The sequence below is a fragment of the Mastacembelus armatus genome, chromosome 4, assembly GCF_900324485.2.
Source record: "Mastacembelus armatus chromosome 4, fMasArm1.2, whole genome shotgun sequence".
NCBI lineage: Eukaryota > Metazoa > Chordata > Actinopteri > Synbranchiformes > Mastacembelidae > Mastacembelus > Mastacembelus armatus.
The window spans coordinates 11,725,751-11,752,037 of NC_046636.1; the positions used below are offsets into that span (position 1 = coordinate 11,725,751).

At 40.4% G+C, this 26,287-nt stretch overlaps 1 protein-coding gene across 4 annotated transcripts in view; it reads right to left on the minus strand.

Moving 5' to 3' along the window:
• Positions 1-2,816: 2,816 nt before the first annotated feature.
• ttll7 (tubulin tyrosine ligase-like family, member 7) overlaps positions 2,817-26,287 on the minus strand; it is a 69,099-nt gene continuing 45,628 nt past the window's right edge. For 2 of the 4 annotated variants that reach the window (XM_026323648.1, XM_026323651.1), the window contains 10 exons: positions 25,740-25,826; positions 23,073-23,301; positions 20,885-21,180; positions 19,599-19,733; positions 16,153-16,233; positions 14,075-14,235; positions 10,676-10,849; positions 9,148-9,266; positions 5,290-5,394; positions 4,447-4,574 (listed from right to left, as the gene is read on the minus strand). In XM_026323648.1, the coding sequence (XP_026179433.1) occupies positions 5,312-5,394; positions 9,148-9,266; positions 10,676-10,849; positions 14,075-14,235; positions 16,153-16,233; positions 19,599-19,733; positions 20,885-21,180; positions 23,073-23,301; positions 25,740-25,826 (1,365 nt within the window). In that variant the 3' untranslated portion in view covers positions 4,447-4,574; positions 5,290-5,311. Of the gene's footprint in view, positions 4,575-5,289; positions 5,395-9,147; positions 9,267-10,675; positions 10,850-14,074; positions 14,236-16,152; positions 16,234-19,598; positions 19,734-20,884; positions 21,181-23,072; positions 23,302-25,739; positions 25,827-26,287 lie in introns of all 4 variants that reach the window. The other 2 variants (XM_026323650.1, XM_026323649.2) reach the window with 2 other exon arrangements.

Consider the following 26,287-nt stretch of genomic DNA (forward strand, 5'->3'; position numbering starts at 1 on the left):
AGGTGAACACACTGCCCTATTCGAGCAGCCACTGTGAGATGTCATGTGACCACTCTGCAGCCAACGGTCACTTCAAGGTTCCCTGGTGTGTTAATATGTGAATGTGAATGTGAAACAAAGTAGGGCTGGAAAAGTGTGCACAGTCAGCACAGCAATTCCCATGATAAACATGATGTGATCAAAACAGGAAACAATGGATGACTCAAACTCGGCCACAGCAAATCAACACCAGCTTACCTTTAAAATTCAAACAGGGCAAAACCAAGGGTATGCAGACAAATACACGACTGCTGCAGCTGAAATCATTTCACTCACATTTTGCAGTGCCAAACGTACTTAACTCAAAGATATTAAGTTTACAATCATATGTGCCAAAGAAAATCTTTACATAATTTATGAAACTGAATATTTTATTTCATAAAAGAACTGAAATGTTTGATTATCAGAAATGTAGATGAGTAAGTACTTGGCTTTTTTTGATAAATGACCTAAACAATGGATCAATTATTAAAGTTTTTTTTTTTATGTCAGTTTTTACCATCATCTAATCAGTTAACAGACTTACCATTTCAGCACCACTCCAACAGAAACAGGACTAAAATAAAAGCTAGTTTAACCTGCTTTTAATTATAGTATAGTTATGTCACATATGGACACCACGTAAATACGCGAGCAACCAACAACCTTATGTTATATTTTAATAATTTTTTCATCAGTAAAATACGTTCAGAAAATGCCAGTTTGTTGCAGAGAAACAGAAATACATCTACAATAAATAACTCAAGCTGCTGTGCAGACCATACAGGCTCCTCAATGTTTATCTGTTGGTTTATGTGTCAGTTACAGGCAGGACCCCTGCTGAGAGCAAAGATGTAAACGAGACACCACAGATAATGTATTGCGGCGGGTGTCATTGGATGTGTCCCTTCGAGAATAACCATCAAACACACAAATGTCAGTACAGAGAAGCAGGTATGAGGCTCAAAAAATTAATAAAACACAGCAGTGAACATATGTGAACACGGTAATACACACACACAGATACAGTACCGCACATGCTGCCATTACAGAGAGTGGGCAGGAGAGATATATAATCCGCGCACACATGCACACACTTTTCCATACACAGGCTGTACACAGGCAGTATTTGTCTGATAAGAAAGGTCACTTTTGTCATTTTAAAGCACACAAACCATGACAGGCACCCCTTTTAAAGCTTCAGTGAAAGGACACTGCACTCAGGCAGTCATAATTACAGAACAAATCACACTGCTCTTTTCCCTCCATGTCATTTGAAATAGTGGATTAGGAGCAAAAAAGAACAGATTTTTGAAGCCTGGCCATCTGTGTTTTGCACAAGAGCAACTGTGTGTGTGTGGGTGCATGTGTGTCGGCTTCCTTATCTCATCTGAACCATTCACCTCTCACACAGCTCCCAGTCGGCATTTTACTCTCCAAGCCGGAGAGGTCGGCTTAGGGCCCTGAAACTGGGTCATCTGGGTGATGGTTTAAAAAACAAACAAACAAACAAAAAAGACCGGACACTGGCTGCGAAGCTGCTTGGGCCACACAATGGTAGGGGAGAAAGGGATAGAGCAATCGGTAGGATGGGGACGAGGGGAGCGAAGTGTAGAAAGGTCAGGACAGAAGAGTGCAGCCCTGTTGCTGAGAGAGATATTTTTGGAGCACACGCCTGGGTTGCAGCGCCAGACTGTCAGCCTCTGCTCGTCTGGCTGCAGAGGCCTGAGATTCAAGGTCATGCCCTGTACCTCTACTGCTGACAGAAAGAGGGAGGGAGACAGAGATGGAAGGAGAACTGCAGAACCGGGACGCACTACTGCCTTTACAGGTCTAAATAAAACTGACTCAGTTCTTCTCGTGTGTACACACATCCATGCAGGGCTGCTTTTAGGTCAAGACAGGACAAGAAGGGGCTCTGCTGAGCAGACACTCTCATTTCTGAGGCGAGTGACAGGTCAGGCGTGTCACCTGTCCACAGGGGCCTCTGCTGTGAAATGTGATATCACTCTGAGGTGAGTTTTAAAGCTGCTCAAATAATGCAAGTCAGATGGACAGTCAGTTTTTAAAATACATTAGTGTCTTAAATTCATTGTTTATAAATAGTTCCACTTGCTTTTGCCTATTTATTTGTTCCACAGCTCCTACTTCCATATAATATCAAGCAGTTAATTGAAAAAAAACATTGCCATGCAAATAAAAGCACAAAAGTTGAATTATATGACTTTAAATGGTACTATAGACTATTTTGCAGTATTTATTGGAACCTAATGGATGCATATTTTTACCCTGTCACATAACCATTCAAAAATAAGGAGTTTTATTTAATTCAGTTAGTATTTTAATTACATTAGCATCCTGGAAGCTGAATGGTTATAGCAAATATTACAAATATCACAACAGTGTCTAAGGCTCAACTCCAGCTGGGGGCTATTGTTCCTTGTGATACTTCTCGGCGTCTGCTATCAGCTATCAGCTGGCCATCACAGGCAAAAATAACACGAACCCACCCAAAATGTCCTTTTTTTTTTTTTAGATGCAATTACAAAAAAATACAGATCAAATAAAATTAAGCTTTGGTTTTGTTTAGCTTCTGTTTTATGCAGGTCATTACTTTCATGCATAAACATTTCTCGATTTCTCAGTGTAATTTTCTAACACAATATCTTATTTGTTTGTTCAGAAGATAAATAGAGAGCAATTGGCAACAAAATTGTCAATCTGACAACAGTATGTACTGTCAATAATGAGGTTGAGGCCCACTGATTTCTATTATAAAAAATGACAAAAGATTGAAATGTTTGTTTAAATGTTTTATTGCTATGTAAAATTAAAAAATATTTCATACCTTCAATGAAAAAGTATTTTTAAATAACACAAATCAAATCAGGCAAAGTAAAAATATTTGGCAATGTGACTTGATGTTCACTGTACTGGGAGAATTCAAATTGAGCAGTTTTATAACAGCTTTACTGCTACACATATTTGTCAAAGTTAGTGTCATAACATGTACATTGTATTGTACTGTTGACATTACCATCTTTAAAAGTTTAGTCAGTGTATTGTCTGATGGGGAAGAACGCAGAGCCAAGTAAACCACTAAACACTGCAATTCTGCCTATCCACATTTAATACTGTATTTAACTGAGATCTGAAACTGTGAAACTGAGGTCTGAAACTGATGACAACCTTAAATAAAAACCAAGTGAACACATGAAGTGAATGCGCATGTTACTGGCACATCCTGGCACTTGTACCTACAGTGTGGTGGGGAAAAAAAGGCTGTAGCTGCTCATTTCCGGCAAATCATCACTGTTACAGTACAGTACAATTGGACTGAGCCAAGTCATCCGACGTGCTGCATAGTCTCTAAGTGATGCAACACATTATTATCCTTAATACATCCATACTCGAGATGACAAATCTAAAAGTGTCTTCTGAGAGCAGCTGATATAAAGACACAATAATTAATGACAACACAAAACTTCAAGTATTTTCAGCTCCTCTGTCTAACCATTACATCTGGGTGAGGGATTAAAATCTAGGCATGCAAACACTACTGTAAAGCGCACCCACTTTCTCTTTCTGTGACGAACTGCAAAGTGCATGTATTAGAGAGTGGGTGCTCTCTGAGACTTAAGATTGGCTCTTCACGCTGTGGCATTAAAATCAGCTCATTCTCTAGGATGCGGAGGCTTGGCTTTACTACATTGACTTCTAAACATTGTGTCGCTTAATAGTGCTGCATTTAACATCACACAGGTAAAACATGAAGCATTAGCATTCAAAGGTTAAACAGTTTGAGTTCTCTGGGCACCACCTCTCTACTGTGAACTGCAAAAATTAGAACATTGAGTGACTGTTAAAACATTTAACATAAATACTCTATTATAAATTATGAAATAAATTAAATCTTTGTATAGAAATAAAAGAACTGATTACAGCCAGCAAAAAATAGGCTTTTTTTTTTTTTACATCCACTTTCTCAAACTGGCTTGTTTGATATTCCAAATATGCATTCTGCATCAGCATTCACTGCATTCATGGAAAACCTTACAAAATAAATAAATAAATAAATAAATAATCATTGCATTGTTTAGTATTCCTTTTACAGTACCATGACTTGTAACTGTACAGTGAGTAGATATAATACAGCAATTACAATGAGAAAAGAGGTTCTGGTGTTACCAGGGCTAAAAGGAAGGATCAAGGGTTTTGCTGGTCTGAGCAGGGCCAAACAAAATTAAACTTTAGCAATCCCAAATCACGCTGCCTTTCTTTGATGATCTTCCACAAAGGGATTTGGCCAAGGCTCCATCCAGAGTTGCCCCAAAATCAGATCCATACCAGGATTGCTGAGATCTGTGTTTGGCTGGTTGAAAGTGGGGGAGGGTCAAAAGACGTGGTGTTAGAAGCCAGGGTTGTCACGGTGACCTCAGAAGTGGCCCATCCTGGCCGCAAAAAGGCTGTGGGAGCGTGGCATGGCCGATGAGATGCGGCCAAAGCTGGACGAAGGCCACTTCATGATGAACTGGGAGGTCACTGGCAGGAGATACCTGGACAGATGGACAACAACGAGGGACAGGGGGTTAGGGGAAAGGATGAATATAACAAGAGGATTAGACCTGCAAAGGTCACAATTTAGAGGTCAGGGCGCATTAGTGCTCGGCAGGAAGACCAAATATCTACATTTGCACAGTTCGACTTTAATAAAAGCCTGATGTTTTCAAAAAATTGGAACTTTGTCCTCCCATTGAAGATGAGGATAAGGAAATGAAAAAACTGTCAAAATCGGACACTTGTTTCACTATCGATTAATCATTTTTCTATAAAATTAGATGTTAAAAAATCAGTTCAGTCTGATATAATTTCCTACAAGCAAAAGAGAAAACCTTTGAATTGTCTGGCAAGCAGCCCAAAACCCACATACAGTAATAATATACAACAAATATGTTAAATATGTTTGAGAAGCTGTAAACAGCAAATGTTGGCATTTTGCTTAAAAATTGCTACAGTGGTTAATAGTGGAAAATAGATTAATTTTCTATTGATCAACTAATCAATGAATTGTTGTAGCTCTAATTATATATATGGGCCAAATCTAAAAGTTCACATACATTGATTAGTTTCAACCAGCCACATATATCCTGTTTAATTATATGCAGTATTTATGTATCTGCTTATAGAGTAATAAATTGTGGGCCTTCCGGGACAACGGAAATTTCAACTTTGACCCTTAAATCTTTGGTATCATGAACAGAAAGTCCTCACCTATCATTCCGAGGCATAGACGTCAGTACCTTTCTAAGACTTTTCTATGACACCTTCCACCGAGACAGAGCAGTGAGGCAGCTCCTGCTAACAGCGTTCCAGTACCTGAGAATGAGACCAGCGTCAGGTTGAGACAGAGTCAGGAGGGGCTGAACCCTGCTCCCATCTTCCTTAGATACTGGAAATGAGTCAGATATGGTTGTCAGAGCAATGTTATATGAGATGACCAAATCCTGGTCAAGGTTAACTGAAGGTTATGCAAATGTTGAAGTAGTGTTCGGAAGACATGAGACAGGGTTGGTTTGAATTCCTCCAGAAAAATTGTTCAGAAGATTGACTTATATTTATGGGCTTTTGGAGTGAACTTGTAATATTCTGATATTATACGTTATGTGAATGTATTGCCACATCCACAGCAAGATTTAACTAATAAACTACATTTAATACTCGTTTAGTTAAATGAGTACAACAATAGGCAAAGAAATAGTCCCTGTGGAAGTATTTAAGATGTGACAATATCATCAAAAGAGAGCCACTGGGGCTGAGGATTACAGAGTGAAGAAGTAATATCTTCTTTTAGCTGGTGCAGTGATAGCACACTTTTTCCTCTGACAGCTCTCTTTCCTTGTGAAATGACTCTTTGACAAATTAGCTGAGAAGCTTCTTCTAAAGTCATCCAGAAGGGGGGGGGGGGGGCATGTCGCTGAGGGTGCTTCAACACAGCCTCAGACCTTGGAGAGTTAGGAAGGATTCAAATTAACTTCATTTAGTCCAACAAGAGTGTCCTTGAAACGGCTTCAAGTGGGCCGTAGGTATCCCTCCAGCACGTCTTCATCTGTGACTGGACTCAGCGAACAAATGCTCAGTCCAGCACTTCTTCTTAAACTCTCTGACTTAAACCCCAGAGAGGAAGGCAGGATATCCTTTCACATGTTCTTCTGTCAGGGAGCTCAAAGTGCAGTTTTAGAAGTGGCATTTAGTGATTTCATACCATGATTTTATGCCACCCCTGGATTTATTTCTGCTTCATTTCTTATCTTTCTCTTCTCCCGAGGTGCTGCTTGTCACCTTATGTTCCATTGCCTCCTTCTATGAGATTCACTGCACTGTACATCTGTTGGGATTCTGTTCATGTGTTGGTGGTATGATTTCTCTTTTCTCCCCTCCATTTCGATAAGCTGTTCCCTGAAAACCCTGAGGCCGGCAAGGAAATGGCAGCCCAAAAAAAAAAAAAAAAACAGAAAGAAAGAAATCAAATATTGAACATTCGTTGGGGGCCGAGTGTGTGTTCTTCACAGCTCCTCTGCTATTCACTTTGAGAATATTCTACTCATAGAAAGAATTATGGTAGTGGTAGTAGCAAGGGGTAGGATGGGAAGGGATTCTCACGTCCAAGAGGTCACTGTCTCTGCAGGCTATATTTAATTGGACCCTCATATGGCATCGTCCATGTTCATCCTCCTTTTGATCATGGCGAAGATCTTGGCAACAACATATATGGTTAAAAGTCAGAGGGAGGCTTTTTCATGTATGTCTGCTTTGCTTCAATCCATCAGCTGACAGGGAGACAGAAATATACTCTCCTGCTACCTTCATTCGTTCATCATTCCTGCACAGCTACAATCTACCACTGCTCCTACTGACAGGCAATCCGCATAACTCTAAAATCCTCCATCAAGATGCAGCTGCCATCGCATATTAAGAGGAACTCAGACCAATCGAAATACCATGGGTAAGGATGGCCGGGAAGACTGCCGCGATCACTGACGCAATCATAAACCAAGAGGTACAAAGAGGCTTGAAGGTTATCTGCAGCCCACATTCAGCTCAACACCCCAATTAACCCTAATTACTACACTTTTCAGACAGATGAAAGTTAATAAAATCTGAAACTTTTGTCATCGTGGGGAAATTGTCATTGGATAGTGACAGTAATTCCACACTTAACACGAAAGTCATTAGCAGAGCTATTTGGCTACTTCCTCTCATCTGCCCACATAGACTGAAGGACTTTTCCAAGGCCCATGAGGCTGTTGACACATCTGATCAGGGCGCTACACACAGGAAAGACACTTGAACAAGAGCAGGCATGTGTGGTCAATAATGGAGACCCCAAAGACCCCAGCTAACAGGCCCACTTTGACGCATGCTAAAGGCTGTCAGGAGCTGTGCAAATGTATGTGCTATGTACATGTGTGTGTACTGTACAAACACGAGAACAAGTGTGGAGATGTTAAATTAAACTAACCCAAATAGGCCTGCTTGTGATTCTCTGATTTCAGTGTGTGTGAAAAGGTTTAAATCATCAGACTGTTAGGATCTACCAAACTGGGCTTCCATCCAGACATTGCATATGACACATATTGAACAGGAAAAGGCTAATTAGAAATGTAATTTTCTGCAAAATATCTGTTACAGCCTACACATCAGTATTATGTCATACATAGTATACACGTGCCAGTAATGGTTGTGTTCTTAATTCCAGGTTGGCCCATAGCAATCAATAAGCATATTTAGAAGATTTCACTTTTGGATTAAAACAAGTTAACAGTTGTGATGTTAACTTGACAAAATAAACCTATTTTTTAATTATTAAACTATATTATTCAAAATTTGCATAAAGGGATAGCTTGGCAGTTGTTTTAAGCCTGAAAACAAAACAACTTTTATGTTCATATTTTCAACGCTTTTGGGTACAATTATTACTTGTGTTCAAACTGCCTGAGATTCTTTATTAATGTGATTCTAAAACAAGTGATCAGGAACAACTTCCACAGTTCTCCTTCTATCTACAAATGCATCATAAAGTTCAGCTGAAGCAAATAGGTCGGTTAAATAGTCTGAGACTGACCAATCAGGTGGATAGTTTCCAAAATTCCCCTGGACAATGAGAAGACTATGGGATGAATGAGAAGGATTTTGGCTTTTTGTCCCGCTTACACTAGTATTAGATGGGATCTCTTCACAGCCAGTATAAACTAGAAAAAGCTTTCAGTGTACATACAGTATGAACATATGATGACTGCCTTGAGGATGAGTGGATGAAAATTTGAACCTTTAAACTTACTAGGCAGTTTGATTTAAACACAGCCCAGGAAAAATTGTTTGAGTTCAATGGCTGGCTGACTTTGACTCACGCATACACACTCATACACACACAATTTATCTTCTCATCTAAAGCTTATGCATCAATGAGAAAATAATCCTAATTGCTTCTTGGCTATCTGAAGTGGTGGCAGGTTATGAGTGGTTCCCTGTGTGACTGATGAAGAGATGTGAAACTGTTGTGGAACTGCAAACCACACAATGCGAGCCGAGCCTTTTTCTGTCTGTAGAGAGCTGTGCGTAGGTTGATCATGGCACTGATGCGGTGCAGGTGTGGCGCTCAGTTCCCACTGAAGCCACTTGTTCTGAAAATGCACCCAGAGTAAGATGCTCTTGATAAAAGCATCTTGCCAAAGACATAGTTTAGCACGTGGCAGAAGAGTGATTGGCTGATGATGAACAGCAAGCTGGCTGAATGGTTGCGGTGTTGACAAACAGTGCTGCAAACAGTCTTAATATGCTTCCTTCTCCTATCTCCTTCTTGCTTACCATTTTGGACTACAAATTTCACAAAAATTTAGTCATATTTTATTGTTATGGTGTATAAGTCAATCCAGATATCACTTATTTGAATGTTGGTGACAGAAAGGTTAGGAGGCCGTGCTAGACTGTTGGCTGTGCAACTAAAGCAACCACTATGGGGCAGGTGGGACTATGCTGTTACATCTGTGAGGTAGTAGAAGCAAAAAGCAGTGAGTAGGGACCGTGCTGTAAAGTGGGGAGGGGTTTAGCAGAACTAAACCAAGCAGAGACCTGCATCGAGGGGCGAAGAGACGGAGGAAGAGGAGGAAGAAGAAGTGGCAGCGACAGCAGCAGGGGTGGAGCCATGGGTAGAGCCATGGGTAGAGGCTGGTCCAGCAGCAAATGGAAAGCTTTTTTACACAAACATATATAGACAGAAAAAATAAGGAGAGATAGACCAAAGCATGCTTAAATGGACTCTCAAGGATACCCACTGCAAATATATGGATACACCTTTGCATCATTTTTGTACATGCTTGAGTTATTGAATCCAATTACAGTTATGTTCTTACATATCTATTGATAAATTTATATTCTTGAATTAATCTTCACAGCAGTTCAGTCCAGTATAAAACAATCAATAGTAACAATGTCAGATTAGTCAAGAAATAGCAGCATATTAACTGTACACAAACTGCACACCTTTTTTTTTAAACAGCCGAGGTTTTTATACTGTAGGCACAAAGTGATAGCCTGTTAAAATATGCGCAAGAGTTATGAATCATGTAAAGCAAAGCCCCAGGAAAAAAGGAGCTCTCTCTCTCATAAGGTCATTTGCTGCACAGGCTCATCTGGGCTCTAATTGAATTAAGCAGGCCTCGGGGGGCACCCGGCTAACCTGAGCGCTAATCTGTGGGCCATTATTTCCTGTTAACAGCATACTCCCTCTCCCTCTACTCACCCTCCTCCTTGCCTGTCTGCCAGCCCAAAGCATATGTGCTTTAAAAGTTCACTTACTTTAAACCAGGGCTGCTGTCACCTACAGGGATTAGCCTTAAAAATAGAATGAGGCTGACTTTTTTGTTTGTTTGTTTTATTGGGGTTACGTGATGAAGATGATGGCTTTAAGGCTCCATGGAGAAGAGAGAGAAGACGTTTGCTGGGAGGCTTTATCATGATAGCTGTTGAAATTTCATATAAAAAATTTCTTGTGTGTTTATTCATTTATATGTTCAATGTTTGTTTTTCAGTGCTTTCTGAAAGGCATTTTAGCAAAGTGTACTTCCTGGCATCTTGTCATCTCTGTGTTTATACTGTTTTAACAAACTAATTTTTAACTTGGTTCCATCTGGTCCTAAATCAATTGAAATCACAGATATTGATAATCTTGGTTAGGATCAGTGGGCTTGATTTCCTGTCCTTTTCGTGTGTTTTTGTGTAATTTTTGTGCTTTTTTTACGACCATATGTACAGTAAACTGATTTCATCTGTGAACGAGGACAACATTAACTGAAAATTATCTATTTACTTTAGAGAAAACTTCCTGTGATACTTGCTGCACAAACTCCACTATTCTCACTCTGGGATTTTCTTTGATAGTTTACATATGCTTTTCAGGCAGCTCATCATCTTGCCCAAGGACACTGACTGTATATAGTTTAAATCTAGGACCTAATGGAGCAGACATCAGTATATCCTCTAATCTCATCCAGCCACCCTACAGTATAATGAAGTATTTATTGCAGCAGGAATTCTAGAAGAATCTTTCAAAAATAAAACACTCAGTGAGAAGACATCAAACGGTTGGGTTTCTTCTTACCTGGTGTCATCCCATTCTGGGCTGAGGCCAGTCAAAGAGCCACGGGATTCTGAGACAAACTTGTACACCACCAACAGGCAGTCTCGGCACAGCTGGACTAGTCGGCGGCAGCACTGTAGCTCCTGGGGTGACAAGACCTCGCTGCTCTTACTGAAGATGGTCTCCCACGATGAACTGGAGAGCAAAAGAGAGTGCACACAAACTCTCAATTTAAGTTAGCTCTAACAGATTAGCATTCATCGATATACACAATCGACATACTGTACGTGTGGTGCATGGCCACAGATTAAATCACATGTATTCTAATGTGTGGCCTTTCACAGTGTGCATATATTTGCATACACACTGCCATACAGGAAGACAGACATACAAAGAGGAAGGATAAAACAAATCCAAGTACAGTTAACCCTCTTTACAACCCTGGACATACCCCTAACTGTGAGAGAGCTCCAACAACTGAGACACACAACCCTGGGTGGTTCGTTTGATGTCTATCCCCTTTCACTCCTTGGGAGGTAGGGGTTACTTCCTCTGAAAGGGTTCAAAACTGTGTGTGTTTCTATTCTCTTCCCTAAGTCGTTTTCAAAGCCTGTAGATTTCATTGCCCACAATAGCTGCTAGGACGTTTGATTGTTAAGTCCCTTAGATAAAATATCAAACAAGAGACAGAGCGGAGCGGGGGAGGGCTGCACTCGGATCTTAAGTGTGCTGTTCGAAGTACACCACTTCACTGTCACCACGTGACATGCCCCCTGTTGCGTTCATCCATGTTGGGGCCTTGGCCAGCTGTAGGGAGGGGCCAAACAATAGGCTAGGAAGCTAATTGGATCATCCAGGCCAGGCTGTGATGAGACAAAAGCTACATGGGGTGCAGGGAGCTGGTGGTAGCTGAGCCTAGGCTAGGCTAATTGCAGTTTACTGAATCTTCACCTCTCCACCAAATCTTGTCTTTACTATTTTTACAACAGTATATTTTCTCTGCTTTTTTTCTGTCACCATGGTCCTGCCGTTCTCTCCTTCTGTTTATCATGCCTGTCATGTCTATTGCCCGCTCACTCCCCTCCTCACTTTCCTTCAACTATGCCTGCCAAGAAAGAAGGGAGGAAGAACATGGAAAGCTGTGGGCAGTGACTTCAGTTACACCCTCTGAGCCCTGTGTGTCAAGGAAAACATGGCCACTGGACAGCTGTAAAGAATATAGAGAGGAGGGAGAAATGAGGAGGTCACACCTTTATCACAGACAAGATGAAAAGCCATCACTGCAGTAGCTGTCTGCATGTCAGGATTGTACGGATACGTTTATATATGTATATATTAGTGCTGTCAATCGATTAAAAACTTTAATTGTGTTAATCACAGTCATGGCCTGTGATTAATCACGATTAATCACAAATTTAAAATTTACCTGTAAATGTGTTAAAATAAAGAAATGCATGACAAACAAGTGTGGATTCCATCTGGAAGCTTTTTATAATGAAACTTGCCGTTCAAACTAGGCATCGTTTAACTTACCATTACCACACAATCATAAATATCCATCCGCGTTGCGATGACGGCAAGAAGCTGGGCTCAAACCTTATCAAACAATTAAATTGTGTTAAAAAATATTAACGTGTTTTTAGATTAATCGCATGCATTAACATTGACTACACTACTACCTACTATTGACTACTACCCTTGCCATTACATCATTCTAATCCATATTACTGGCCTTCCTAAATTAGCCTACCCAGTATTGGAGAAGCAGTTCCACAAGCCCTGTCCTACTACTACCTTTTATTTTATATTTTATAGTGGAATCTCTGTTAAAGTTATTTTAAGAGCTACAGGACAATCTGAATTTATCCAATGGGGATGAGCTAGCTATCCATCTATCTACACACACACACATATATGTTTGTGTGTGTGTGTGTGTGTGTAATATATTTATATGTGCTGCTGTATGTGTGGGTCTTTTTGAGGGTGCTAATGTATGTGTTTGAAATAACGACTTGGTGTATCTGAAGATGACTGGCTGTGTGTGTCTATCTTCAACGAAATAAAAATATATGTGTTAAAGAATGCCGATGCGAACCACTGATGAGAAACAGTTATAACTGTGTGTTTGTCATGTCTGTGGTTTTGGGGTTTTCTATAGGGATACAATGAAATGGGCTGTCATTGCAGCCACTTTCTGTCACATCAGAAAAAACTGGGAAAAAAAAGTAAAAAAGAGAAAACATGAAAACTTTAAAATATCAGATAACAAACCAAAGTAAAAGAACTGAAATGCCTTTGTTTCCATCCCTCCACTCTCCTTTTCTTGCTCCCACCTGTGAAAAAGCCCTGATTAAAACCTGGATTTGTGACCTTAATTTGCACTCTTTCTCCACAGAGTAACATGTTTCTTTCATCCTCGAAAGCGTTCAGAAAAGAGCAGCGGGGTCTGGTTGGCCTGTCACTCATTGTCTGTCTTTCAGCTGTCGATGCTTCCTGAGTCTACCAAATATAAATGGGACATTGTCCCTGCTGTCAATGAAACTGGTACGCTGACGAACACTGGGCTTAAGGACATGGGGAGATTGTGTCGGGCATGAACTTGTGGTTATTGAGATGCAACAGTGGTGTTATGCAATGAATAGAGTGTTAATTGGTCTGCAATTTGTTTGTCTTGATTCTGAAGAATTAGTTTCCATGAACATCTGAAGATCATTCAGGAATATTCTGTTTTCTGAGTCATTTTTCAAGTACTCTTTTTACAGGGGGAGGGATAGTCTTGGTTTAAATTGGCAATTGATGTAAAAGTCAAACTTTATTATTATTGTTATTATTATGTTTTCTTAGATGGGTCTTTACTTTTTCAGTTTGAATTTAATGTTTGCTTTTGGAAAAAAGTTTCATCACCACAGAATTAATAACATCCACTGAAAACTACATTATCAAAGAAACTGGAAATGACAGCATTTCTGATCATTTGTTTCTCTCAATTTTAGCAAAGCCTGGTTTCAGTATGTGAAAAAAACACTGCTTGTCATTGAACAGCATCTGAACACCCCTAGTCTCTGATGTTGGAATTGGGAAAAACTGCATCTGACAATTTTCATAACTTTCTGAATAAAATTAGCCAAGTGTGGGAAGGTGAAAAAGTAAGCAGGATTTTAAAACTTTTTTTCAAGCTTTTTGTCATTTTTTTATTCATCATCTTTTGTGAATCTTCTTGTCCAAAACCCAGTGCAACATCATAAATACCTCACAGACAGAAAGTGTGCAACTCTATCCTCATTTTACACAATCTATCACACTCTGCTACCACACTGTAGCATGGTCAAACAACACTTAGTATGAACTAGTTAGTCTCAAGCAAACCCTTGCCATTACATCATTCTAATCCATGTTACTGCCCTTCCCAAATTGGCCTACCCAGTATTGGAGAAGCAGTTCCACAAGCCCTGTCCATGACTCCAAAGCAGCCGGTTGAAGACACGAGTAAAGAGCCGGTAGAGGTGCAAGCTCTCTACATCTGGTTCTCTCCAGATCCGCTGCAGTGCCGAGCGCACATTGGTACGTACAATGTCCAACACCTGTGTGACAAAGTGATTGGGAGATAGGGGGAAAAAAGAGTGACAGAGCTTTAAAGGAAGCACGTAATAAAGAGGGAAGTTATTGCTGGGCAACAAAAGGTTACACAAGTCCTAATTAATATTTGTGAGTTGCCATTTATTCATACTGTAATTTCTTTCTCTCTTTTGTAACCTTGCCTTGAAACTACTTTAATCGGACCTTACACACATGTAGGAAGGTTTTGAGTAGGTACAGACATATGTGTCTATATGTACTTATATGCCCAGCAACGTGAGGACCAGTTTCAGTTTTATATTATGAAGCTGAAGACACTTTGCCCTTTTTCTAACTTTCTTGCACCCATTTAAAAAAATGTTTGATGGTGAAGACATGGTTAGTGTTAGGCTTAGGTTAGGGTTAAGGTTAGGCATTGTTGTGTAGGGATGTGATGATTAAAGGTTTGGTAAGGGGCAATGGAAGGCATTATGTCAGTGTCCTCACAAAGATAGCTGTTCAAACATGTGGGTGTGAGGCAGAGGTAGGGCAAAAAGTGCTGGGCCAGACAGTGGAGAGCATGGGAGAAAGGACTAATTGCTGCACTAACGTCAGTCTTGCAGAGAAGGTGTCAGAAGTTTCCCAGGCGGTCTGAGGATACCTGTGCCAACCCTCCATCTTCCCTTCTTCACTTTCTTATCCCTCCCCACCTCACTGCCTTCTCATTCTCCTTTTTTCATTCTCTTTTCACCCCGCTCAGAGTGCAGCGCTGTGGCTCTTTTGACTTTGATTCCTCGCTCCTCATTACTGACGGGCCCGTCTGACTGTGTGTTTGTGATGCGAAGAGGCAAGATATCCCCACAGCAATATGCGGCAAGCAAGACACGCATACACACTCAGACAAACTGATAGATGAGTAAACACACACACAGATATGTTCTGGTATGGTAATCAGATGGCAGAGCGGTGGGCGCTCCAGTCCTGACCTCTGTCTGCTGCTCATTAGGCTGCTCCACTCCAAATAAAACATCAGCTCGCACCACCACAACCAACAACACAGCTGAGCACAGTTGTGCAGAAAGCAGTGGCTGAGAGATCACATCATTACTGACACGCCTACTGGATGCTATTTCATGTCTTGTCCCCTCTTCTGATTTGTTTACATCCTATGTCTCTACCTCTCTCTGTCTGACATGGTAATGATCTTCATGCTTGTATTATTTCTTTATCTTTTCTCTGATGGTTGATTTGGAGATTTTCCTGTTTTTAAAAGTTGTTCAAAAGAATCAGCAGATGCAGTGACATTTTGTCATCTTTTAACAACATCCACTCTATACAGAGAGATGGATGGTATAGATGGTGGCAGCAGGGACACAGGAAAACAACTTACTGGCATCAAAAGGGAAATTTAGCCCATTTTGGGGATTTTCACAATTAAAAGTATATATAAAACAAAGTCTTATCTCTGGACACTACAATTGCAAACTTCATAGTTTTTAAAGTTGTTATGACAAGGCAACTAGTTATCATTTGCCATTCACACTTACTCTCAGGCATACAGAGAAGGCTCTGTCATTTTGCAATATACTGTATATCCCACCTTTTTATTTTGTGTGTACTTGCCCTGAAGGTGTTTTAAAGTAGTCCAGTAGGTGAAAATCCATCAATCCGTCCATCCATTATCTATACCAGCTTATTCCTAACCAGAGTCACGGGGATCTGCTGGAGCCTATCCCAGCTCTCTTCAGGCGAAAGGCAGGGGTATACCCTGGACAGGTTACCACTCCATCACAGGGCCTAGGTGAAAATCTTGAATAGATATTCTGATGACCACTGGTAGCCACAGACAACCCGAAGCTAGATCATCTTCCAGTTCTTTGGTGGAATGAAAGAGTGGTAAATTGACTCAGATTTTGCTAAATGATTCTGGCAAAAGGACTCACCTTCCGTTGTTTGGTTGAGTCCAGTTTCACTAGCCAATAGGAGGCCACCTTTGGTTTGTGATATTTCCAGTTGTCGAGGATCTGAGAAAGAATAGTTAGGAAAAAAGTAAAAAAAAATCTTTTAAACATTTAGAAAAACCTGCATTAAATAAATCACTCTTCATTAGGGTGCAGAATCACAATCAAGCCAAGATATTTAACACCAAACACCACAGACATTTTTACACATTATTCAAGTACATGCTTCTGCCATATTATTATCTTTGTTTCCCAGTAATCTTCCATCAAAAGAGGTTTTCTGTACACAGCTTATCGCTGTCAAGCAAGAATTAGAATGTTCTTTTCGTATTTTAAAACTATGTGTCAAAAAGAAGAACAACTTATGTAAGAAATGTAGATACTTATCCTGGCAGACTTTCATTATTACTTCAGTCTAGACATAAGAATCTGTAAGTTCTTGGGTTCCAGTATCTGTTGTGGTAACAGGTAATAGGTTTTTGGCTTTGACACACACTGCAGGTTTCCATTATGGAAGATTTCCATGTTTGAATATCACAGGACCTTTACGAATACAACAGTAATGCTTGTGTGATATTTGTCATCTGGCACGTGTTAGCAAGCTAAATGGAAAATGTATGAGGTGAGAAACTGTTTACTGTGCTGCAAAGTTGTTTTTTATATTGTCTTCAGGGCGTAGAGAGTATCTCTCTAATCCTGGCATATGACCAGTTTAATTCCTTTACTTCCTTCTGGCTGCTTTTCAATGTGGCTACATTTATTCACATTTGAGCCATGTAAAGGCTTTTATGAATATGTTTTTGGATTTGAAGAGAGGGACTGTCAAAATGTAATTTTCAAACATGAAACCAACATTTAATATTGGTACAGCATATATACAATGCTTATTATTTTCCCCCAATATATTTTCAGTGGCGAATGTAAATGCAGCTGAACTGAGGGATAATAGTGAAATCAAATCATGATCTTTTGTTCCCCATGTTTTGTAGGTATGTCAAAAATCCTTAGGGTAAGTGTTGTTATGCTTAGAAGCTGGGCTGGATATTCCCATGCACTTCCTCCTGGTGCCAACATCACTGTGTATCTGCAGGCACTGTTATTGTTGCTGCTGTTGACTTAGTCTACATCTCTCCACTGGTGTGCATAAACCTCGCACGTAGCATGCTAGATCCCCTGCAAACAGTATTCCCTTTGGGAAGCCCTAGTGTAAACACTGTGTACTCGCACATACAATCCACAGATAAAGGAATAAGGTATACAGTAAACACTTTTGTCTGCTTTCCAGAAAGTTGTTTGTTTACTTGTTCACTTTTCTTTCTCAATAAAAACTGTATGAACCTTGTCTGGTAAGTCGGGCACTCATTTGTCACATTTGTTTCATATGCCTCAATTACCCCCAATTAAAGCAAGACAAAACCTACTCAATGCATTTCACCTTTCAGTGGTTCCAACTGTGATTAAAAAAGCAGGTTTTGAGTGAAAGATAAAGGAGGCAATTACTACAATACAAACACATCATTAGCCCAATTAGACCCCGACTTTAAATCACGGAAGGTATAAAATGCCAAAGATTGTATTAATGGCAAGTGAACACTCTTTGTCTCCTGAGGCAAAGAGTGAACAGTACAGGTGCAGCTGCTTGTCTGCTTTTCCATGGCATTCTCATTAACATTTGTTAACAGTACAGGTGTGGTGGTAATTGTCGCGCATATCCCTAACACACCCAGATGTCATGCATGCATACCTTTTTATGTTCTTGTAAGAACATTGTATGGTCTAATATTAATTAATTGGTGCCTTTCCCAAACTTAACCTCAATCCTTAATTGCCAACTGCATCTTAATTTTATTAAGATGTTAATTATTAGGTCATTATTATGAATGTTTTGCCAGCCTTGAATATTTATTCTATTTATGCAGCCTCATAAACACAACGGTAGTAATACATTTAATTTGTCACATAATCCAAGGACACTTTACATGAAGGGATGAAATAAAACTAATCAAAAGTTGAGAGGTGTAAAGATAAAACAAAACTCAAGCAACAATGCCAATATTGTCTCACATCTGGGTTCTAGTCTAATACGGATTGTGTGACTGTGAAGGTAGCTTTTCTCTGTAAATTCTGTGTTTTAAGGTAGATAATTATGGTGTGATGTGCAATCATGTTTAATTTTATTAGTATTTTTTTTTTTACTTTCTGCAGGGTTTCCCAGACCACAAGGACCATTGAGCAGATCCTGTCTGGTCATGATAGCATGGTGCCTACGCTGTCTACTGGCTACTGCTGTTTGTCTTGAACTCCAGAGTAAAAGCCCCCGCAAGGCTTCCAGTCACCCAATTGTCTGTGCCTTTCACGTTTTGAAGTTAGGGGGCCAAGCGAGAGAGGTACTGTTTGACCTTGTATGTCAGAGAAAAATTAAATCTGGACTACCTCTTCCTGTATCGTTTGCATATAACCTATTAACTGAGCATTCTGCTGTTGTTTTTCCCATCCGTCACTCTGGTGAAGACAGGCTGGTTGGCTGCTGTCCTGTCAGCACCGCGGGAGCTGTGGTGCTGGACAGACAGGTGGTTCTGAGAACAACAATGGCTATAACAGAGGTCAAAGTCAGTGTAGATGTGATGGTTGGACACTCTTATAGTCAAAACCTTCTGGTGTGAATTCAAAGGTGAGCCTCAGCCTTTCTTTGTCACATTTTTCTAAGTAGGACCTTTTTTATTTTCTTTTTACTTAAAAAAAATGCAATAACTAACATAGCCTTTTCTTTTGTAATGTTTAAAATTTTCATATCCAAGATAACTATAGAGGCTGTATTATTGGATTCTTGTACAGCCTGCTGTACGTTATGTTCATAATTAACATACTTTACATCCATAAGCTCTAGTATATTACTATTAGCTAGCCATATGAGTACATATATTACTTATTACTCATTTAGCAAAATCATCAATAACTAACAGTTTTAGCAAGATCACAAATGTGTGCAAAAACAGAAGTACAGATACCAAAACAAGGACACAGAGAACTGTCCAGAAATAGAAGAGTCACTGATTAATACAACGGAGCAGTGGGGAATTGCGCAGGGCTGCAAACTGACCGACAGGTTGTCATTGGGGTCATATGAAAGACAATGGGAGCCAGGCCAAAGCGAACAGGCTATTGTGGAGGCAGGCAATGAGGTCACTTTTAGTTAGGCTGCAGGGTGACCACTCCTGGCCACATAGGGGGCCCTGGGAATACAGTGGATCTGGATTTCTGGTCAAAACGTGGTACTCAATGTTCATTCTTAATTTGTCTTCTTTATTTAGTTGTCTTTTTCATCACAATACTTTTTATCCTCTGCTTCTGTATTCAGGTACACAGAAAAATTCACCATAGATTCTTTTATACAGTAATGCTCACACAAAGAGAAATTATGCACCCACCTCATCCAGCACAGCCTCTGCCTCTTCCTCAGTTTTGCCAGGAAACCTGATCCTCATAGCAGTGAGTGCAGCCAGAGTGAGATGCACCAGCTCTGCCTCCTGTTCTTTACTTCTTAGGCTTATGAGTGGATCACCCTAAACACACACACACAAGTATAAATGCACAGCTCAAGATCAAATTTAGTATCAGATACATGTTAACACAATTTATAATTAATAGCAAACAAAATGTGTCATAAATATTATAAAACACTAGGTCACACCACTATACTAGGCTCATATAGATGCATACAGCATGCTTTTAAGGCGTAAGAAAAAGAGGAATTTATTTAAGCTGATTTGTTTGATAAATCAGGACAATTAAGGTTTTCACAGAAAAATATACAAAATATACTAGAGCCAGTTACTTAAAATGTTCTTATTTATGGTTATTTGAAATTTTAATTTTAATAATCGATTATTGGCATTTTCCCTTTTTATCAATTCCAACTTGTGCAGGGAGCTTTTCAAAATCCCCTCTGTACAGAACTGTAAAGTTGCATTCATACTTAGGTGCACCATTTATTATAGCCACAAAGCATAATTTCTTTACATAGCTGTTAGCGATCTGTAATATGCCACATGCTATGAATAAAAATAGCAATAATCTCCCCAAAATACCTTTTGCATTATTGGTACACCAGTGCAATGGTCCAAATGTCCTGCACCAACATGTACTTATCCCTATTTGTGTGATTCCCATTGGAAAGTATGTAAGGTAAAAAAAAAAAAGAAAATTTCCTGTCATTTTGTATACATGCATATAGCTAGTGCACTCAGTGGCCTTTTTCAGCATTAATGTCTTCTATTTCTTCTACTGTCTTCTATTTCACTGTCCAAAAGTTACCAGCATACTTGTAAAACAGGAAAGTAAATGGAGGAGACAGGTGGAAAGCAACAGATGGGAATATAATAGAATTCTGCACTATAATAGGCCTATATAGTATTGAAGAAGCTGCTTAAGAGATTCTTATTTGCCCAGGCTACAATATATGCCAGAGAAGGGAAAAAGCTGAAAGGAAAGGTAAACGCTGAGATGGCAGAACAAGTAAATTTACGTGTCAGAGTGAAAATGGACTTGAAAGTAATTCTTGACTGTTTCTTTTATACTTGCATGGAGTAGTGGATTAGCAGAATACATCCACATTCAGCAGAATGACAGTTTGACTATTTGAAAATGAATTTAGTATATCCTTTCTATGAATGGCAAATTATCCAACACATTCTGAATTGTGTGTGTATCTTACTATGTTTGAGTGGATGGTTCCCAGGCTGTTGCTGTGAGGCACACGGTGGGCAGAGCCACTGCGGCTCAGCGAATGAGAGCGCAGCGTGGCAGAGCTTGGCCTGATGAGAGGAGTGGCAATAGGAACTGTAGGAGAAGGCCTGGTAGACAAAGCTCGCACCTCACTGGGTGATGAGAGGGAAGCGATGGAGCGAGGGCAGGAGATTGATCGCCTGATTGGACCAGAAAGTGTCGGTGAAGCAGAGGGAGCAGGGCTGGTTCTGAGTGACTTGATTGGAGGTTTCCAGTGCACGCGACCTGTAGAGGGAGAGGGGAGGAACACTGACTCATTGTCACACTTCAAATTTTTTTCCTCTGTGATCCTGTCTCAGTGCCCCAGTCACTGTCAAGCTCTCCTCTCTGCCTCCCCTCCATTGCTGAGTGGCTTTGTAGATGAAGTGTGACATTAAAACTCCCACAGCGGCAGTCTGGCACACTGGCCCAGTGGCCCAGTGTGTGTGTGTGCGTGTGTGCGTGTGTGTTTGTATGTGTATTAACAACAGCAGCATTTGTACTCGAAACCAGTAGTCTTGCCTGGTTTGGGAATGGATTAAAGAACAGCTCTGTCTCTCTCTTCCTCTCTCAGGCTGTCTCAGACACACATATACAGCAGGTACACATACACACACACATTACAAAAACATAGAAAATGAAGCTGAAAACTCATACTGACATTCACCCTTGAAACTCCTCCAGTTTGTCTACCAGCCAGTGTTTTAGCGTGTTTTTTTTTATTCATGCAGTGTGTCTGTCGGACATTAATGTGTGTGTGTGTGTGTGTGTGTGTGTGTGTGAGGGTGTGTGTGTGTGTGTGTGTGTGTGTGGCTGCGGAATCTTCAGTGGTTTTGGCATTGCCAAATGAAAGCATTATGGGGCTTAGTCCTAGCAGCCTTTTGGTGGCTTGGTATGGAGTAGGGCTTGGCAGGGTTACTGTCTTTCTGCACAGACATATGCAGTTTCATGGCTTTGTCCCTTATTTTGTGACAAATACAGTGAGCAAGGGTCCTCTATGGAGCAGTAAAAACGGCAGCCCACAATTCAGCCAGAGAATTTTTTCTTTCCAAGGTCAGTAGATAAACTGTTGTGAAAGGTGTCTTTTTGTCACTTCAGAGAGCTGAAAGTGAGTTGATGTATGCGACTTTGTATGGATGTTTGAGACTCATCATTCTCACTATAAAATGGGCAATATTTCAGCATTAAACTCAAGGTGTTTTCAAGGTAAACAATGAAAAGGGGCATTTTTTTCTTCCCACTTCTTTCCATCAATTCCTTCTTTTCCTTATCTCTGCCTCTTCCTTAACCTTCCATTTACTGGAACTACACTCTTTAGGACAATTCTCTTTCCTCAAGTACTTTTCAGTGCTTCATCGCTGTGTGTGTACTGTATGTGTTGTGTCTACAGCTGTAAAACTAGGATGCACTTTTACTTAGCAAAGTAGAAACAAAAACTAGAGTCCCATGAGTCCCAGGCTATGATCATGCTGGTACTGCTTTAATTAAAATCTAAAGATCTGGCACCATTTTATCACATCAATTAGGCAGACACATACTAGTGGGCTACTGAACATCTGTAATGTAGCCCCTGCTGGCTCACACCATCATAACCAGCTCCGCATGGCTGGTGGAGAGTGTGCACTGTATGTGTGTGCACTGCAGGTACTGATCAAAGCAAAACGCAGGATTTTTATTTAAAAAATGGCATGTGCATGTATATGGAAATGTGTGCTGTACAACTATGAATATATTTTTCATACTGCAAAGCACCAGGTTGGAATGGCTCTCATATGCTTGCAGCATCACACTTTCAATCACTTTCTGTCATAGTCAAATAAAATGGAAATGCAGTTAGAAGTCGAAGAGAAATCTTAAAAATGTTTGGGTGTCTGTGCACATTTGCACATCTGAAAAACACATATTTTTTGGCGATTAAAGTAACTGCTGTAATCAAATTGAAGGCTCAAGCTAAAAATGAAAGAAATCAACACAACAGAAGGACGACAGAACAGGACAGGACAAGGAGAGTGCTAGCAAAAAAAAACAAAGTAAACAAGAAGGCGAGATTGCAGGAAATGAGGACCCTGTCCCACCCCCACACTTTGGCTTCCTAACAAAAACATTTTTAAGCACTTTTAAATATCCCACTGTTTTACCTGAGCGCTCAGCCAAGTTCTTCTCCTTGGTGTCCCCAAGGTCATAGGAAACTTTCTTTTCCCTTTTATCTCCACCTCTTCCTCCTCCCCCTGCTTTCCTCCTGTCCTCGTCCTCTTCATCTGACGAGGAACAGGAGTTATCAACACTGCTGCCACTCGTGAAGTCAGCCAGGTAGTCTGGTCGTTGACGTCTCGGTGTCTGACTGCATTCTGGCATGGCAGTCAAAGACTGGCAGGGACAAACACAAAAACAGATTCACAAGGAAAATACATATCCTGAAAACATTTAAGAATAGACATACAGAAAGTGTACACAAATATTAAATAGATTTATTCTATAATATACACAGATGAAACAGACCTGATAATACACATATGCTGTTTCTACACACGCATATAAATATCCTTGTACAGTACTTTTATCCTCATGGGACGTTCCACTGATGGCATTCCAGGCCTAACCCTAAAACCATCTAAAATGACCTAATTTTAGAAAAATGTCCTCCTTCCAAAGGTCTAATACTCAAAAAGCATGTCACAAGGATCTAAGAACAAGAATAAATATGTGCACACACACACTTAAATATGAAGACATCGAGATGTCTCCCTCAGCCTTGCCTAACCCTCAGCCCATTACCATCTGTCACTGCGAAACCGAGTGGTGACACTGCTAGCCCACATTCCCACACGTGTGTATGTTTTCTTGCAGGCTCATTATGCACAGATACACAATTACACATGCACTCCTTTCTAAGTATGGCTCTGTCTAGGCATAGGAAATGAATAGCTTCATGCTTCAAGGAAATCTGACCTGATTGGATATTTAAAGGTTAAATTCAAAGATCTTTATATTTTTTTTTCTTTAAAACTAAATGGTTTACATATCTCACAGTTGGTGTAAATGAAAGAGAAATTTACTGAATACAAGGACAGATAGAACATAATTCTGTGATGTTCCGTCTTTGAAGTGAACCTGCTGTATTTCTCCTAATAAGAACATGGTAAAATCCTTACAGGTTTATCAGGTAAGTGCAACAGTTATGCTTGGCCATTAGTATATTATTTTTGTTAAAAAGGTTTCACAGACGATAACTGTTAAGTAGAAGTGTCAGACTTTTTTACACATGAAATATTCAACCCCCAAAACACAAACCAATAAGCATCTTTTTACTTTGAATTTCATTAACTTTAGTGTCTGTTTCACAGGGGGCTGGAAGGGGACACACTGACAACATTAATAAAGCATTTATTCATCTGTTATTCAATGGTTAGCTCAGGCAGTGCTGTCAGGCTGCCCAAATTAAATGGGCAGGAAGTGATCACAGGGCTTACACTGTCACCGCCGGGTAGCTGTGGGTGAATGATAGGGGAGGATAGACAGAGAAAGATTAAATACATGAGATGAGAATAAAAGGGAAGATGGGAACATCAGGCAGAGAAATAAAGAGGTGGACAACGTGAATCTGAACATGGGAGGAGAGTGACAAAAAAATGAGGACACTGGACATATGAGTAGATAAACATTAGGGCATAAGCAAAGGGAGAAAGGCAAACACTGAACACATGAGATGAGAGAGAAATATCAGCTATTTCTTAAGAGAAAAGGTGGGGTAAAATAGAGCAAAGCTGAGGAGAAAGGTGGGGGAAAGAGGGAAACACCACCAGGAACAAATGTGAGAAGCTGCGTCTCATCGTTAGAAAGGCAGGAGTCAAAAAGACACAGAAAGACAATAAAAGAAATGAGGGGGAAAAAACCCCTGAAACTCCACCTCTTTGGCTCTTTCACCATTTCACTTCCTTCCTTTCTCTCTACCTCTTGTCCTTTCCCTCTGAACATTTCTCACAAATCTTAGTGCTGCTTCCTTTCCTCAAAAACCTCTTTTCCTTCCTTTGCCTCACTTGTCTCCTCTAGCTTTTGCACACTCGTTTGTTCAGTTTCACCAGATGGCTTGTGAGCACTAAGCCCCGAGGAGTGAATCTATCCATTGTGTTTTTTTTATTTTCTTTCCTTTGCTCTATGTCTCCCTCAGCACACTATTCAACATGGAAACTGACGGGGCCCAAATTAATTTGGACAACAGTGATTGTGTCTGAACAAGTCTTCATTCCAGTTAAGGCCACTTTAATGCAGCGCAGAACTGCCCTGCCAAGTCCCTAACACACTCTTTGAGTGTTCCAGCCAATTTAGTCTTCGAGTGAGGGATGGATGTAGATGCCCAGGGAGAGAAAAGGAATGGTGAGGCGAAGGGAGAGGAGTGGAGCAAGGTGATGGAGGGAGTAATGTGCTGTCGTGGGAAATTGAGGGGGTGTATAGGTGTATGTGACAGAAAAAGAGAGGGAGATAGACAGAAAGAAAGATAGCATGGAGAGAGCAAGAGACAGCCTGACAGCTGTCCCCTAGGGGGCTTGGGTCTTTTCTTTGGGCCTCTTTCTGATTATTTTCTTTCTCACCTAACGTGCTACCCCGTTCTTTATTTTTCGGAATCACATCCTATGTGCACTCTGGGAGCGTTAGCTCCAGGCATCTCCTTACCTGCCTCCCCCGCTTTCCTCTCTCTCTCTGACACTATTCTTTGCACTTTTTTTCATGTCTCACGAGGCATGTGGCCCTTATTCTCGCTCCCCTCCCCTTATTTCCGTGTCTCCCTCTCTGTAACTTTCACCCACCTTAGGGCCTCGTTGCCTGGAGGATTTGCCCATTAGCTTCTCGTCGTCCAGTTCACATTGCTCCAGCAGATCCAAGATGTCCTCCTCCTACACACCAACATATACAGAGATGCAAAAGAGATGAGAAAATGTCAAAGATGTGAATATTGGTTACATGGGCAACTGTCACCGTCCCAGTTGCTCTGCAGGGTAAACAGGCATAACAGGGTAGTCATCTTTTGATGATACACTGAGAAGGATTAATTAAAATGCTCTGTTTCATATTTCAAATTGCTTTGAAGTCAGAATTAGGTGTAAGAAAACAAGAAACCTCAGATATTAAAAAAAAAAGGAGCAGGCTTGAAAAAACTTTAACTTCAGTCATATGTGCCTTATCTGGGGGTTATAAATAAGGCCCTAGCTACACATGCATTGCTCGTTGGCAGCATAAATAGAGGCTGACTTTAGGAAAAAGCCAGTGTCACGGCTATCGCCAATATGTTGGGGCTTTGGCCATTTGGCACGCTTAAATGCAGGCAAAGGTGATTAATGTTGCTTCACAGCTGGGA